Source organism: Hippopotamus amphibius, chromosome 6, assembly GCF_030028045.1.
Source record: "Hippopotamus amphibius kiboko isolate mHipAmp2 chromosome 6, mHipAmp2.hap2, whole genome shotgun sequence".
Classification (NCBI taxonomy): domain Eukaryota; kingdom Metazoa; phylum Chordata; class Mammalia; order Artiodactyla; family Hippopotamidae; genus Hippopotamus; species Hippopotamus amphibius.
The window spans coordinates 130,354,892-130,373,130 of record NC_080191.1 but is presented as its reverse complement, the minus strand read 5'-3'; the positions used below and the strand labels follow the sequence as shown (position 1 = coordinate 130,373,130).

Here is an 18,239-nt window from a genome sequence, read left to right as displayed (position 1 = left end):
ATTAAACCCTAAAACACACTTTGTTGGAATTTCTTTGTTCAAAGATATTAGATACCATCACATCTTTTATATGCTCCTACATCAAACAAACCCCTTTAAGATAGGAGAGTTGCCAACACTATCCTTTTTACACACTATTTGACAAAATCTCTTCTGAGGGTGACACCTCACATCAATTAGCTCATATGTAAATGAAAATATAGTCAAACATATAATGTAGTCTGATTCCACACAAGCCATGTTATTTTTAAATATAAACAAAGTACATAACACACTTGGAAGTGGACATGATTTATCTCAATTATTTACAATCCTCAGAGTGATTCCCAAATACAAGGCACACACACCAATATCTAAGTATAATGTGTGAAGAAATAAAAACTGCGAATTGTAGTAAAAGGCAGTTCACTGAACTCCAATAATAATCTATTTTCATGTGCTGAATTAAATTTCAGTACAAAGTTGAACTCATTTAACTTTCTACATGGTGTTTCTTTCTCTGGCACTTCTGTAAGTGAGCACTGGACGTCAGTGGAGAAATGTATCAAAAAAGATGCATATTTGACCTACTGCTGGGGCAAAGGCAGCAGCCATTTCTTCCAGGTAGACCAATGGGATTCACTCTAATGTCATATGAGTAAATACGCTCTGTAAGAATACCAGGATATTTCTGGAAGAGAAACTAAGGATCAACTAATCTGACCTTATTCTATATACGGGAAAAATGAAGGGCGGATCTACTCCTCAATCCAGCCAAGTCAGGGGTAGAGAGTGGATGAAAGCTGGCCACGTCAGGGTGCCAAGATCACATGAGGTGTCAGGACACTGCAGGGTGGGCAGAGATTTCTTGAATAATCCTTCATTTTGGATTAAACTCATTCACTGAGATAATTTCCACAAGAGAAAGAAAATAATCAGAAAAGCTAATGGTATTACAATACTTCTAGGAAAAAAAATTGTAAAATGTTTGGAATTATCTATATTTTTATATATAATATGAAAAATTTACATTAAACTCTAAATCACACTTTGTTGAGAATTCTTTATTCAAAGACATTAGAAGCATATACTTCTACATCATATAGCAAACTGAACCCAGTCAAGACGGACTGAGACATCAATATTTATGGAGCACTCATTACACACAGAACATGTCACTCTCTCTAGTAATTTTAATATACACATGTCACATTTCACAATACCTGAGAGAGAGAGGCCAGCTTTTGTAGACTCAGGTTCAGAAGATGAGACAAACAAAATGTAGTCTAGCCCTTAGTGGCTAACAAGTCCTAAGGATGCTGGTTATTGGCAGTTTATCTCAGTGGTTTCTCTAAACAGTCTAAAGCAGGCATGACAAACTCTAGCCAGCAAGCCAAATCTAGCCCAGCACCTCTTCTGTACAGCCTGTGACTTAAGAATGGTTTCTACATTTTCAAATGTTTGCAGGAGGAAAATCAGAAGAATAAAACTTCACATTGCACCAAAGCTGTATGAAATTCAAGCTTCAGTGTCCGTAAGGTTTTATTAGCACACAGCCACACCCACTCGGGTTTTATCTATGGCTGGTTTCCTGCCACAACAACTGGGTTGAGTAGTTGTGACAGACTGCAGGGCCACAAAACTGAAATATTTACTAACTGGCTGTTTAGAACATTGACAACGCCTGGACTAGAACCCTAAAAACGGGGAGAAAAGCCCTATGTAGAGAAAGAACCCTCTCTTCATGCATTTCCGTGTTTCAGCAGTTTTGCACTGAAAATACCTGAAGGTTCTCGTGGCTGATTGAGGTGATCGCTATTGGATGGTAACACCCAAAGTGGTAAGTGAGATTACAACGATGCCAGTGGGAACTACACACATACAAATATTCTTACAAGCCAATAAGTAAAGAGAAACAACCTGACTTTTTTTTAGAAAATGGGAAAAGGGCAAGAAAAATCAATTTCCAGGAGAAATACAAAGAGGCAATGAAAATATTAAAAGATATATACCCTCACTAATAAATAAATTTACATTTACATGACATGGCTTTTTTTCACCTGTAAGTTTTTTAGAATTGATTTAAAAGATTTTTAATAATAGTATTGGATAATTGCACTCAGTGAGACTATAAATGGGTACAATCTTTCTGGAAGGCTTTTTGAAAATATCATTCAACACTGCAATGCACAGCTTTTGATCCAATAATCCCACTTCTAGGAAACTTCCTATAAATATATGTTGGAACAAATATACAAAAATACGTGGAGAGGTATTTGCTCTACAGCATGTTTTTAATATAGAAAAGAAAATGGGGAAAAAATCTAAATGCCCATCGGTAACAGCTTAACTAAACTAAGGTATCTTTATATGGTGCAACCTTTTTAAAAAAATTTCTTAGCAAATCTTCATGTACTAACACAGAATGAAACAAAGATCCAATATGCCAATAAATAAATAAATAAATATATATATATATGCACACACATTGGTATATATATGTAAAGGGAATTAACTTTTACTTTCTATTATATATGTCTACATTTGAATTCTTTAAACTGATTTCCCTTTTATAATAAAATAAAACTGGATATTAATATAAATGTTTCAGATAAGTGTACATTTATTGCCTGTTTCCAGTTATATGTAGAGGTTTTCTAATATTAAATTTATTTATACAAATGGATCACTACAGTTAATGTTAAACTGCAAATTTATTTTAGATTATTACCACCTTGGGTTAATTCAATGTGGGATTTTAAACACATTCATATTATCTGAGCAAGTACCGTGGTATCCTGTCATGTGAAGCAAAAGGCTCTTCTATGAGTATAGGGGTTCCCACTTATACTTTCATCCCGAATGAAAGCAAATACTTCCTTATCTTTTCAAATATTATTTATATAGTACTGGTTACATCAACAGGAACTTTACACTGTTAACGCTGATCCAAAGACAATCCCTGAGGAGATGACAAATGCAAAAAGATTTTATTCCCATTAATGTCTATGACTTTTCCTTACATATTTGATTCTCTCCTGATCATACTGCTATGAACCAATTTATGTTTTCAACCCAGCACCTCACTTTGAGACAAAGAATTTCACAAGTTCATGAAACTATATAGTGAATTGTATCTCCTCACTCATCAATTAGTAATACCCAGCTCAAAAACTCCAGATTTTGGTAAACAAATCTGCATTCACCCGATTTCTGGCTTTTGGCAGACAGAAGAGAGAGGGAGTGGTTCCAAGCAGGGGCTCTGGAACCAGACCGTGCAGGTTTACAGTGGGCTTTGGTTGCAGGACTTTGGGCAAACTGCTTAACGTCTGTGCTTCCATTTTCTCATCTATAAAATGGGACGAATCTCTGAGGCTGTGGTAAGAATTAAATAAGACCACATAATCACTTACAACAGTATAGCTACTGTGATTTCACTGGTTTTGACTAAATTCCCTTTGAACTTGATAGGATTTTAAATGTTTAGTTTAGGAGCTTGCCAAATCGAAATAATTTCTAGGACCTTTCATCGTATCTTCGATTCACTCCTGTCTTTCATGCACTATCCCTACGTGTGTACACAGTATTCCATTTTTCTTTTAATTTCATTTAACAAGAAACTTATTAACATGTACCATTTGAAGGGCATCATTCAAAGCCCTTCGTAAACGTTCACTCATTTTATCCCCTTAATAACCCCATAAAGCAAGACTATTACTTATTTTCATTGTTAAGAGGGGGCACTGGTTTCATAGAGAGCATAAGTAATTTGACCAAAGTCGTAAGTAAAGGTGGAATAAAGAATTGAACCCAGGCAGTCTAGCTCCTGAGGCACTGCTCTTGCCCCGTCATAGCCTCTCAGATATGGCATCAAATGTGAAGGACCCTCCCCCGGGGGATACCCGCACCGCTGTGAACTAAGAGACCATTGGCTAATATGCATGAAGCACATGGACATAAAGGAGTGAGTGATCTGTTGGATATTTGCTATGGTCAAACATTTTGAAACCTACCACATTTAAGAGAAGATACTTCTGTAACTCTAGAAATGCCACCATAAATCAGTTCCTCTTTTGAGGTTTCCCACACTTTGTCATTTTGAAATTTGACCAAAAAGTGATTTCCAGTTTTCAGATTATGAAACCATCTTTTACAGCATTTCCCATGTTTAAACTGAAACTATTCCAAACCTGCATCTAAATACTGGATTTGGAGCCATCAGGAAATTTATACTTAATTACATATGTCTAGTCCCTCTACTTAAATTTTTTTAAGTTTGTTTTTGTTCTCTACTCAAGCAAATAAAAGGATATAATGTTTAAATTATGTTCCATTACATTAATAAAATCCCGAATCTGTATTTCCAGGAATCAGTTTATTTGAGTCAAACACCAGTTTTTCAAACTGTGCCAACACACTGGGTAGTTCCAACCAAAATTATTAGGCATCCTATTCTCTCATAAAAATGCCCAGTGGGATACTGAATTTTATTCGCAGAATTCTAAGCTAAGTGTCCCAAAATGCTTCATCAAGCCAATGCGACAGTCTGGTCCAATTCTGTGGTAAAACTCATAGCAAGAAATATGAAGTGAAACTCACCATAGAGAACTCCACATCCCCTCATAGGATCTCCTGATTTCCTTGTTCCCTTTATCTGGCAAGGAAACATTTCTTCATAGACAACAACTTTCTCTATACAAAAACAGCAATTACGTCCTGCAAAAACTTTATAGAACTTAGCCCAAGGTTGACTGATGAAATTCCTGAAGTCTTCAGCACTTTGCATACAGTCACAAATATAGAAGAGAGTTCCAAAAATAGCTTTATAATAAGTGGAGTAGTATATCTCCATTTAAATCTGCAATTCGCTCACCACAGCAGTGAGTGGCTAACATTTTTTTCATGCTTCAAGTATAGTCAGCACTACTCTAGACACTCATCTCAGCCTCTCAACACTGAGGTATGTACTATTATTAAACCCATTATACAGATGGGGAAAATGAGGCACAGAGCCACTAAATCATTTGTCTATTATCTACTACCCAGTAATTGGTGAATCTGGAATTCTAACCCCCCAAAATCTGGGTCTAAGAAAACACATCACTCTCTCTCTCAGAGATTGAAAGACCAAAAGACTAACATAAATGTCTATAGAAATAATCAGGTCATCCCTAACGAACACAAATTTCTCAAAAAGGCAGTCTACAAGGATACAGATGATGATGCTGTCTGATTACAGAGTCAATTCTTCTATAATCTGGAGCTATTTTCTTTACATTTCTTGCTATTATTGTATACAAAGGGCACTAAAAATTTCATCGAACATGTAGAGAAGATAAACTGCAAGAAAGTTATTATATGAGAAAATATAAAAACAATTACAATTAGGGAATTTCCTGGTGGCGCAGTGCTTAAGAATCGATCCCTGGTCCGGGAAGAGCCTACATGCCACGGAGCAACTAAGCCTGTGCACCACAACTACTGAGCCTGAGCACTAGAGCCCATGAGCCACAATTATTGAGCCCGTGTGCCACAACTACTGAAGCCCATGCGCCTAGAGCCTGTGCTCCACAAGAGAAGCCACCACAATTAGAAGCCCGCTCACTGCAACAAAGAGTAGCCCCCACTCGCTGCAACTAGAGAAAGCCTGCATGCAGCAACAGACCCAACATAGCCCACAAATAAATTTATAAAAAAATATAAAATAAAAAAATGAATAAAATAAAAACAACTGCAACTAAACTGATTTATTCAAATCGGAGTAGATTAACAGTACATAAGTTTAAAATAAAAGAGCTTTATTAGCAAATCCCCCAAAGTTTTGCATGTGAAGAGGTCCTAATGGATCACACTGCACACGTGAAAATGAGGAAGGAAGCTTGGTATAAGAAAGCAGAACGACATTTGCTTCACAAGCCCTTCATGGGCTGAACTAACGACTGCCTCGATCGCAAGACACCGAGCTGAGTATCCTCCCAAAGAAAGGTGAATTTCTATTGTTATTATGAGTGGCTTACTTAGAAATGATGGAATATGTTCAAGGGGAAAAAATGCTTTAAGGTTAACATTCTGCAAACCATAAATTATAAGTACGGGAAATGACATAATGTATAGCAATCTGACATGAATAATTTTACCACTGAGCAGTTTTGTTTTACTGCCATGTTAAAAGTAGAACTTGTTAATGGGGTAGAACCTCTTATTTGGATTTCATAAGGGTGTGAAAGTAATGGTACTGTGACAAGTACCAAAAATGTACTATGTGCTTTAAAAATTCTAGCCAGAAATAACATGTGCCTTCTCAACTGATCTATTAAACGTGATGAGTAAATGTAAGGTGCTAATACGCTGCAAACCTAAAGTCTGTTTTTAACAAGTAGCATGTTGAAATCATGAAATGCTTCTTGTTTTACTTTGTGTATATGTTTATTTGTAACAGCGGACACTGGAAACCATGAACGCCACAGTGATGAAGGGCTTCAACGGGTCTGAGCGGTGCCCCAGAGACACACAGACAGCACACCTGGTGTTCCCGGCCATCTACACTGTCGTCTTCTTCATGGGCATCCTGCTGAACACTTTGGCCCTGTGGGTGTTCATTCACATCCCCAGCTCCTCCACCTTCATTATCTACCTCAAAAACACTTTGGTGGCCGACTTGATAATGACATTCATGCTTCCGTTTAAAATCCTCTCCGATGCACGCCTCGGACCCTGGCAGCTCAGAGCCTTCGTGTGCCGTTTCTCTGCCGTCGTCTTTTATGAGACCATGTATGTGGGCATCACGCTGCTGGGGCTCATAGCCTTTGACAGGTTCCTCAAGATCATCAGACCTTTCGGAAAATTTTTCGTACAGAAACCTGCTTTTGCAAAAGTGGTCTCAACTCTCATCTGGCTCTTTTTGTTCTTCCTCTCCCTGCCAAATATGATCTTAAGCAACAAGGAAGCAACACCATCATCTGTGAAGAAGTGTGCCTCCTTAAAGGGTCCTCTGGGGCTGAAATGGCATGAAGTGGTGAATTATATTTCCCAGTTCATTTTCTGGACTGTTTTGGTCCTAATGTTTCTGTTCTATATGGTGATTGCAAAAAAAGTATACGATTCTTATAGGAAGTCCAAGAGTAAGGACAGACAAAACAACAAAAGGCTGGAAGGTAAAGTATTTGTTGTCATGGCTGTCTTCTTTGTGTGTTTTGCTCCATTTCATTTTGCCAGAGTCCCATATACTCACAGTCAAACCAACAGTAAGACTGACTGTCGATTGCAAAATCAACTGTTTCTAGCTAAAGAAACAACTCTCTTTTTTGCAGCAACTAACATTTGTATGGATCCCTTAATATATATATTCTTATGTAAAAAATTCACAAAGAGGCTACCATGTATGAAAGGGAGAAAGATCGCAGCATCCATCCATGAAAACCATACAAGTCAGTCAGACAACATAACCCTAGGCTGAGAACTTTATCATGGTTAACGATTTATTGACAAGACTTCCAAAGACAATTTACTTGGAAATCAAATGTAAGCAATGAAATAGAAATAAATTAAAACCAATGACTATCCTGGTGTACAGAAAGGATGATATAAATTTTAATTCCACGTAGATCTATTCATAAGCAGAATGAAGAATCAGTAAGAGAATGCAACAGGAAGCAAATGACCACTAGAGGTCACCTTTTCAAGAGTATTCACTTACGCTTTGGAAAAGATTATTACGGGGAAATGTACATTCCTAAAAATATATTTTCTTAACTATAAAAAATATATTCCTCCACCCTAAAACAAAAGCTCCTCACATTCTTTGGCACACGTAATTCAAACAACACTACTGCTTTTGTATCCCACCTGATTTAAAACAAAAACAAAAACAAAACACCTCGCAGGTTCTGTCGTAAAAACTGAAGCTAGAGCCTGAAAGCGATGCTAGACGTAAAGCTTCTGGGGAGTAGGCTGGAAAGCCCTGATACCCGGATGAAGGTGCTTCTCCTTACAAAGAGCTTCTTCCTCAGGATGCCAGTACACCATGGAGGCACGAGCCGCATTACTGAGCCACATAAAATACTGTACTGTAATATTGCACTTACATCCTGCATGTGCACAATTCAAGGGCAAGCATACTGTATTTTTATTCTTTGAAATTCTCCCTCTGCCCAGCAAATACTCTAACGGTGGTTGAATATTCCATCTCAGCAAAGCCTTCCTGGGCCACCACCTCCATGCTCCTTCCTCACGTCCCTGGTTGAAAACAATTACTTCTCCTACTGTTTGAGTATGTGTTGGGGTCCTCAATGCAAATTTCTGTTTACTAGCTGGCTGTGTTCTTGCTTGCATCCCCCAAAGATGGTTAGGATGCTTTAAGAAAGACAACATGTTTTAAAGACAGAAAATGTCATGTTTTCTTGGTACCTCTCACAATACTTCCCACTGACGATAAATGACAAATATTTCAAATAGAATATGTCATCATTATGTTATTCTTGGTACATATATAGATAGAACTGCTAACCCACAATCAGTAACATCCATACTGGGACATTTTTAGAGGAGGGTGACCTACTTGTACTTATTTACCTCCATATTTTTTTTCCTGAATCCCTTTGTAGTTCAAAAAAAAAAACACCCCAAGTATGGTTATCTGGAATTGTGTATGCTGACTTGTGCCTTCCAGATAAAATTTACAAAGGAATAGTCATGCTCTGTAGCTGTACCCCCAGCTCCAACACAACCACCAGAATGTGGAGCCCAGGCCTCCTTGCATGGCCTCAAAGGCCCTGAAGGCCCTGGAACTTACCTGACCTTTCTGGCCTTTTCTCCTAATTGTTCTTCCATCCCTGGAAATTTACACTCTTGTACAAGTTTATAACTGTCAGAAAATGCCATTTTCCTTTTTCGCCCCTGTGTCGTTGCACTTATAAATTTCCCTCTGACTCGCCAAAAAAAACTCTTATCCACCCGTGGAACCCTAAGCTGCCATCACTTAGACCATAAAATCTCATCTGGCTAAATTTCCACCACCACCTCAAACCTGATCACTCCCTCATCTGTATGTGGTCACACCTCGGTTACTGTAATGATCACACTGCTCTGTAATTATTGGCTCACACATGTATCTACTCTTTTAATAACTTATGTGTACTTCTGAGGGCAGAGATTGTGTTTCATTGTGCAATCAAATATTTGATAAAATATACCAAACTGGCTTTATTTTTACATACTAGAGAAGCAAAAGGGAAGCCAATTCTCACTGATGTTTTTCTTATCAAAAGACAATAAAAAATTCTTGAAAGCTCAAGCCCTTTTTAGTTGATCTCCTATGCATGTACACAGGGGCCTGGGAAATGGGGGTGTTCTTGGGTTCATTAGTGAATGACTGGAAAGGAAGAAGGATTACTAAACAGTACACGCATAGCTTAGGGGCTAACGTCTATCATCATTTCAGTTTTAAAGCTATTGACAAAATGCTTTAGCTATGTATTGTTAGTTTTGGTTAAGTAAAATCTGTAACTGTAGCATGTTATAATCACCAAAACTCTCAGAAAGTACTCTGACATCTGATTTTCATTTGCTAAAATAAAAGAATTAAGTCATAATAACTATTAGAGATGTCACTAAATCCACGTTACCGTTACTGAGTACATTATACAATCATGAGCAGACTCTAATAATAATATATTATAAATAGCTGCATCTAAGCCAACCTTCAAACTATGCTTGGTGATGTAACCCATGTATTTCACTTCTAAGAATATTTTCGATATACACTGAATGGATATAGGTAATGAATATAATTTTTAGAAAGATCTTTCAAGATAAAATTTGATAGCAAATCTGTCCTCCATAAATACAAATATTTCATTCCATGATAATAATTTACAGTCAAAAGTAGAATACCTAATGTGTAGAACAAACTAATCCACCAAGAACTTAGAGAAGAGTCATCTTAAAATCACATTCACAAAATGAAAAGCAACTATTGGAGAAGAACCTCCCAAACTGGCAATCACAAATACTGAAATCTAGAATACTTACAGAATGGGGTACTATACCATAGTCATCAATGGCACATAGAAGAGAGGGAAAAGGAAAAAAAATAAAAAAATAAAAATAGTAGCTTTGGTAAAGTCTGTAAGCTCAGAGCACAATTAAGGACTTTTGTCAAAAGATAAAAATGTAAATATTTTTACCGGATAAGGCCTTCTAAATACCTCTGGTGCAGGGAAGTGGGAGAGTATACTGCCCCACACAGAGTTATTCTTCAGAAACCAAGAAAAAGTAATGTAAAAGGGGGAAGAAGGAAGAGGCAGAGAAGCAGTGTGAATTCCCAACTCACAGAAGTTAGATGGCTGATAAAGTGATCATGACGTCAGAATATAAAAGTTATTCAATCTCATTAATCTCATTACTCCATATATTCCATATTCATTTAATAGTAGCTTGTTCTATAACTTTCTAAAGTCTTCATTCTAAAATTGACCATCCCCCCAGGTAATCTGTGTTCCTCCAATAAGCTGATAGATAAGTTAACAGATCAAAGTTCACATAGATCTTAACAGAACAAAACCCCCAGAGCAGAGGAACCCACAGCCAGCTGTGTTTAACAGCTAAGTGAGCACACAGGGAAATGACAGCAGACCTACTGAGCAAAGTGTGGAATTTACGAATCATTTGGAGTGCCCGGAAGCACGACTCAACACTTTAAATCTTACATAGAAACAAAGTGTAGGTGATATGAATATAGAACACATGTTAAATCAGTAGTACTCAGACTTTAGTAGGTACCAGAACCAGCTGGAAGGATTCTTAAAACACAGATCACTGGGCCCACCCCCAGAATTTCTGACTCAGTAGGTCTGGGCTGAAGCCTGAGAATAAGTTTCTAGGAGATAAGGATGCTATCGATTTGGGCTACATGTTAAGAACCACTGTGCTAACAGTTCCTTGAGGTGCGTACGTCCAGAAAGACTGATTCACAGCACATCACTCCTGGATATGAACGCCCAAGGGTGGGATCTGTCAACAGGAAACAAACAGAATTGTTGTAAAGAGGACAGGCAGTGGCACGAACTACGGCTACCTGGAACGTTCACGTCCCACTTAGCGGGGCGGCATCTACGGCTCAGTGCCAGTTGTTGGACGGAATTTGGGCCCGGGGTTGCTCACTGGTAGCTATAGCGGTAGTAAAACCAGCATCAGCAGCCACAAAACCAGCACACGTGACTCACTATTTACTATGTACCAGGCAAGCATGCCAAGAGCTGTAAATATACTACTCCGCTTAATAATCCCAGGAAGCCTATCAAGTGCTATTGTTATTTCCAACTTAGAGATAAACAAGTTGAGAAACAGAGAAATTAAGCAACTTGCATGGGGTCACACAGCTTAAAAGTAACAAGGTTTCTGAGCTTAACCACCTATTCTTAACCACTATCTTTACAACCACAGATCTTCTAATGGTCTCAAGAGAAACCATAAATCCAGTCTCCTCTGCCACATTTCCTGTTTTCTTCAAAACTTCCGTAGCCACCCCCACACTCCCGGACCCCACAGACACCACACTTCCATGTGCAGCCCATAGCGGCCCCATGCCGCCAGCTAACTATCCTTGACCTGGAAGCTAACAAGCCCCTCCCAGGAACTTACACTCCTTTACGGAACGCTCGCCACATGCCACGCGCCACGCTACGTGTGCACCTTACAAGGATAACCACCTTTCTAGTTCTCACTACACCCCTAGCAGATAGATACTATAGGGCTCCCTGCTGGGGAGGAAAAAAGAAAACTGAGGCACAAAGTGAACAGATACCTTGCCCCTGGTGTCCATGACCCCACCAGCAAGCAAAGGCAGAGCTGGGACAGACACCCAGCCAGGTGGCCTCGAGACCACACCTCAATGGATCTGCTCCACCGCCTCTCTGACAGACAGGACAGGCTGAATTCCTTGAGCGATGACCTCAAGCCCCAGCTGCGAGAATGATTAGGAGGGGGCTCTTGAAGAGGGAAGGAGATGTCTCCACACAAACACAGTTTCAACAACCTCAGGGGTATGAAAAGTTCCACTGTGGACCCTTGAGCCCTTTGGAGGCCCCCCCAGTTCTTAAAAGGAGTCACATCCCAAAGAGTGGGATGACTGGTTCACGTAGCCCATCATTCCTTCAGGGTGTGTTTCGTGCTGCGCCCTTGGCCTCTCTGGAAGCCGCACACAGACCATACTGAATCCAAATGCAGTTCGTGGAATAAGAGACGTCATTAGCTCACCAAAGAAGCTCGATGGAAAAGGCAGCTAATGCCCAATGGAGAAACTGAGGAATGGCTCACAGGAGGTGGAAGTGTGAACTGGACACTGAGGGAAAAACAGAGCCTTCGAAAGGGACCCCTGCGACACCCTGAGCAGCCTGGAGAAAGGCTCGGGGGGGGGGCAATGCGCTGTGGCCGAGCGACAGGGGCCACGGAGGGCCTGGGGCTGCAGCACGTGCGCGGGGAAGGTGGGCCTGGGACGGGAACTGGGACCCCACTACACAGCACTTCGGGGTTGTTGGGGTGTCTGGCGTTCTCATGAGTCAATGAAAGTGGCTGAAGTGAAGACTACGTTCTCTATGCTGCGCTTTCGCAAAATCAACTTGCGAGCAATAGGTGATTCTGAATTAATGGAGCCACTGAGGCCAGGAGATCAATAAAAGAAGTCTTCCATCTATGCAGGCAAGAGCCAAGGGGAAAGAAATCTGACATGGACATTAGAGACATTTTTAGAAAGAGAGAGAGGTTTTGAGTCCAAGATCACTGGAGAGTAGGGGTATACATGCAAAATGTATGTGATTGATATGCATAATGTATCCTCAATTGGGGTCCATAATCCCCATCGCACCCCCTCCAGATCTAGATTCGTTGTTTTGAAGAACATTAGCTTGGGTGATGTGCTGGATCATGGTGGATATGTTGAATCTGAAGTACCAGTGAGAGAGCCGGGTCAAGGAGTCTAGCCAGTGGGTAAAATATGGACCTAGGGCTCTGAAGACAGGGCTAGATCAGAGGCTGAGGGGATAATCGTTTCTCAGAAAGGGAGAGAACAAGGAATGAACTCACAGGCCATGCTGCACCAGTCTCATGGACAGACCGGATAGAAAAAGAGGAACAATGCCTGGGATTGGGAGGAGGGAAGGATTAACCACGAGGAGCAACAAGACGTGCCTTGGGAACCGAAGAACAAGAGAGATTCGAGGAGGAAGTGACAGGAGAATCCCACACTTTGGGAAGGTCAGATGTGGTGAATCTACAACTGTGAGGTCACTGGTCACTCTAAGGAGGAGGCTGGGTAGAGCCCCAGCTTGCGATGGGAAGGGAGGGGACGATGAGCTACTCTTGCCATGAAGGACCAGTCAGTTTACAAGAATTTCAAGGAGGAAATAAGAACAGTTGTTATACTAGCTCAGCTTTTTCCAAGGGTTTCTAAGCACAGGTGGAGTAGCTCCTTGCCATGCTTCCTACCCAGTGCAGAGTGAAGATGCTGCATGTGAAACAGCCAACAGAGCAGAGGCGCAAATCACATGGTAGGCGTAACCATATGACCAAGAGAACCAGCTTTGGTCAGAAAACGGGTGTGCTAACATCAGACATCCACGTTACCTGGGTTACCTAAGGGCAACCAAAATATTATGAACTTACCTTGACTTTCTAGTTGAGGAAGGTTTTCAATTTTTAATCATTCCAACTTTACATTCATAAAAAAAAACACCCCCGTTCATATTCATTTACTTACTCTCCCTCTGCCCTCTGACAAAAAAAAAAAAAAGCTACTGTTCACTAAGTTTGAAACCAACCAGGTTTCAAACACTGATAGGAATTATCCTATATATTACCTCTTTTAAATTTTATACTCTTACGAGGTAGCCATTTTTCAGAAGAAGAAACTGAAGCTCATATATAATAATGACTTGCACAAAGTAAGAAAGCTCCTAAGTGGAGAGGCTGAAATCCACACTGGAATCTCTATGACCCCAGTTCCCGGGCTCTTATCAAGATCTGACACCGCCCCTCACAAGCAAGATTTCCAAAGTGAGGAGATGGATCAAACAGCCAAGCTCAGAAGAGAGTATCTGTATGAGGACAGCAGTCAGATGCAGGCATATCTCCAGCTTCAGTCTCCAAACCATCCCTTCCCTTTAATCGACCATTACACATGCAGTTCTCATCCCAGAAAAAGTTAAGTGCTTTATTTAAAGCAGACCTGATAGATACAAATCATTTCAAACGACAGATTAAACACAGTAGTTCAAGCATAGGGACCTAAAGATACCAATCTCAGCGAGGAAACATTAAAGGGTTTGTAATAATCATACTTAGCACAAATTCTCAGCTACTGGAAGGTGAGCCACAATTAGAGTGATTTTTGTGTACAGAGAGATGAAACAGGAAGATCTGGTGAAGATTTTACTGCAATCCTTGTTGTGTGTTCTGGCGGCAAGCATGCAAAAGACGTGGCCATTCCAGATAGATCACTAGAGCTACGTTTCAATTAGATCCCTGCTTTATTTTGTAATAATGAGTTCGTGTACTGCGAAGGACTAGGAGGCCCTCTATATGTGCATTTTCCTTTAAGAAGAAATGGATACATCGGAGATTACGGTGACAGAGAAAATCAGACTACAATACAAATTCTCTGCCTACCAAGGTTGGAGGCAGAAACATTGTGCCCAGGTCCAGGCCAATGCAGAGAAGCCAAATAAAGGGAGGAGTGAGGAAGCAGTCATATGCAAGGGAGAAATGACGAAAAGACCAAGGAAAGCCTTCACTTACATTTGCCAACGTCTCACAGTAAAAAGCGGGGAAGTAGGAAAAGGTAAAGAGTTTATTCCAGGATTTAGGAAGACTTATCAACACCATTACCTATTCTCATTCCTTTAAAGGTATTATAAACATTTGCTCCTTGAGTGCTGCTGTCTCTTTAAGAATATATTTTGAAAGATTATAGAGATTCTCACCTAAAATTCTATGATTAAACCAGAATCCTAGTTTTACAGAAAACTGAAGCCAGGAAAAGTTGAATGAGTTGTCCAGTTTCCCAAAGAAAAGGTGAGTTTGGATCCATGAACCAGGTCTCTGTCCAAATAAGAGTATAAATATTCCTACTTGATTTCAAATTTCCAAACCCCAAGGTAGACTTCAGGTTAATATATCCAAACTGCCTCAGAAACATTTGAAAGCATCTCCTTCCTAAGTGTCCCACAGGATGGACAAACAAATACAGAGCAAAGCAATTTTCAAAAGCCAAGGAAATTAAAGGAGAAAAAAAAAAGGCAGAAAGAGTATTCTAAAGAATAACAGAGTAAACCAGTAAAAAACAAATGTGATGTGTGACCACTGATTAGTTCTGCATCAAAAAATTATAAAGAATGTTACTGAGAAATAGCAAAATATAGATTGAATATTTTAAAATATTATTGCTTCAATAGTAATCTCTTAATTGATAACAGTATTGTGATTAGGTAGAAGAATATCCTTTTTTTTTTTCTGGCTGTGCTATATGTGGCTTGCGGGATCTTAGTTCCCCCACCAGGTATTGAGCCCACCCCCTCGGCAGTGAAAGCCCAGAGTCCTAACCACTGGACCACCAGGGAATTCCCAGGTAGAAGAATATTTTTGTACTTAGGAAATACATGCTGAAGTAGTTAGGGGTGGGACATCTGTCACAATCAATGCAACTTCAAACAGGTCTCCCCAAAAAATGTGTGTTGAGGGGGAGGGTGAGAGGAAGGCATGAAAAATGTCAGTTTGAAAATTTAGATGAAATCTGGTTGAATTATAATTTCACTTTGTCTGTAGGTTTAATATCTTTAAAAGTAATATTATTATAGAAAAAAAACCCATAATAAAAAATGAAATAAAAAAAATTTATAAACATTGTGATGGTAGAGAAACACAAACACATTTCCTAGGACATCATCCTGTATTCAAAATAAATTTCGAGTTTGTAATAGCTAAACAGTATTATTAAAAGAGCTATCCTGCATTTAATAGGATCTTCCAATGAAGCAGCAAAATAATTATTGTTATAAAGTCTCCTGTGGCTTTTATCAAATGTGAGACTTGCTATAAAAATCAGCAGAAAAATATTATGCAGGTTACCCTTTCGGTGATTTGAACAATAATAAAGTTATGGACTGGTTCCTAGCTGTTCTTTTCATCAAAGCATTACGCTTTTCTCTGACTAAACCTGTACTACTTCCCCTTTTGAATGTTAAGTAAGACCAGCTTTAACAAGTCCCAACTTGAGATCGGCATGATGTGCTTTAAGACGAATGCGTAAAGGCTGCCTCATGTTAACTTTTTCACTACTAGACTTTGCATCACCAGCCAAAGAGGCTTTTAAATACACAATCCCACTGGTACGTGACTAAGGCCAGGAAAAGGATAGCCCACTCCCAGCCAGCCCACAGGAAGAGAAAAAGAGGGCCACCGACTGCACTAACACTAGCTCCTTCCCTCCTCCAGGAGGAAATCTTCATACAAAACCAACACATACAAAGTCAAGGTGTATAACCATGAATTATGAAAACATTTCCCTTCAAATTCAAAACAGAAAAGTATATAAAAAACATTATCAGCAGCGATGTAACAAAGGAAAGGGATTTTCTTTAACATTTAAAAAAAACAAATAAACAAAAAAACAGTATTAAGTTAGTTGACTGTAATAGGACAAGTCAACCCAGGTACTAAATTTATTAAAATTTAGGGTAGATAACAGAACTGCCTTTATTCCCTCAACAGAAGCATGTGAAATATTTGTTCACACAAGCCCCCTCACATGAATTTATGCCCATCACCGGGACTGTGGGATGATAATCCTCAGAACTTGCAGAGAAGGTCTTTGCCCAGCATACTTTGAAGGAGGCTACACGAGATGTGCCCCTTTGAACTGATGCTTTTAAGACGGGCAGTTGGTTATTCCAGCAGTTAGATTTCCCATTTTGAGTAATACCTCATTGACTGTTTGTAGATCACAGTGACAAATGGCAAGAAGTTCAACCCAAGAAAACAAGCCTTTCAAACTCAGGGCTGCATGGCGTAACCACCCCCACCCCACCCCCACCTCCATGCAGGGAACTGGCTTCAAATGTTAAAAGCAAACTCCCTGGAGAAGAAAGCAGGGTCCAACCTAAACGAAGGATGGTTTGTAAATCTGACCAGTTCTTATAAAATTGAGCCATTATTACATTACATTGGCTAATCTGCGTTCAGAGACTTTCCCTAGGGCTAGCTGCTCATCCACAACGTACTTAATCCACCCTAAATAGAATGGAATGGAAAACCATTAAATTTTAGTTATCTGTTTTTGTTTGTTCAGGAAAAGGCAACAGAAGAAACAAACTTCTGATATTCAACCATTGGTATTTAAACTAAATACATTTGTTTTTCTATATAAACACAGAAGAAGAAAAAAAACCAACTACTACACATACATTATTTCCTTAAGGCATAAGTAAGCACTATAACACCTATTACTGATTTACTAACTTCAAAAATGTTCCACCTTTATTATTTTCATTTATCTTTCTCTTCATCCATGATAGCGACAAGTTTTGATTCCGTTTGGTGACATTTTCTTTGTTTCTTTTACTTATTTGTTTGAATGTCGCATTCAAGAAAATCTTGGAGTAAGAAATTTTTTGGAAGTTCTAAAATTAATTACAAATAGGAAAAAGTGATTTAAATATATAAATTTATCATTGTGGGAAAAATGTTTAAAGGAATAAAAGTTGTCTTGTGGAATTCAAGAGATTAGGTAAACTCACCCCTTAAATAACTTTATTTAAAATATTTCTTAATATTTATATTTGTGTGTAGGTGAAAGCAGGTATATGGAATTCAGCAGATTCCTGAATAAGACAACAGGTTTCCCAGGTTACTAACCACCAGTATAACACATATTAATTTTAGTCTTCAATATGTAGAATAATATCATGAAAGATCTGTCTTTTATAAAAGATATTCTGATTGCTTTTAATCCAAAATTTAATTAGCAGGAAGGTTTGTAAACGCACATTTTCCAATTAGCAATAGGGAGTTCCCCACCACGCCTGATCCCCTCCCCAACGCAAAAAAAAAAAACCCCTATACACTGGGTCTGATTTAGCAGGGCTCAGTCTGAGACTTGATGCCCTCCTCCTTAAATAGTCCTTTGGCATTCTGGGTTCCAACCCTCTGTGTTCCCTTCAGGTGAATCACCGTCTGATTCCTGCAGGTTCAGGAAATGCTCTTCCCCAGTC

At 39.3% G+C, this 18,239-nt stretch overlaps 2 protein-coding genes across 2 annotated transcripts in view; one reads left to right on the top strand and one right to left on the bottom strand.

Moving 5' to 3' along the window:
- MED12L (mediator complex subunit 12L) overlaps positions 1 to 18,239 on the bottom strand; it is a 329,018-nt gene that overhangs the window by 90,546 nt on the left and 220,233 nt on the right. The window lies entirely within an intron of this gene.
- Positions 6,428 to 7,435, top strand: P2RY13 (purinergic receptor P2Y13). The gene has a single exon (XM_057737860.1). The coding sequence runs from the start codon at positions 6,434 to 6,436 to the stop codon at positions 7,433 to 7,435; it is 1,002 nt and encodes a 333-aa protein (XP_057593843.1). The 5' UTR covers positions 6,428 to 6,433.

Coding starts and splice junctions, on each gene's coding strand:
- P2RY13 (XM_057737860.1), top strand. CDS start 6,434: ATGAACGCCACAGTGATGAAGGGCTTCAACGGGTCTGAGCGGTGCCCC.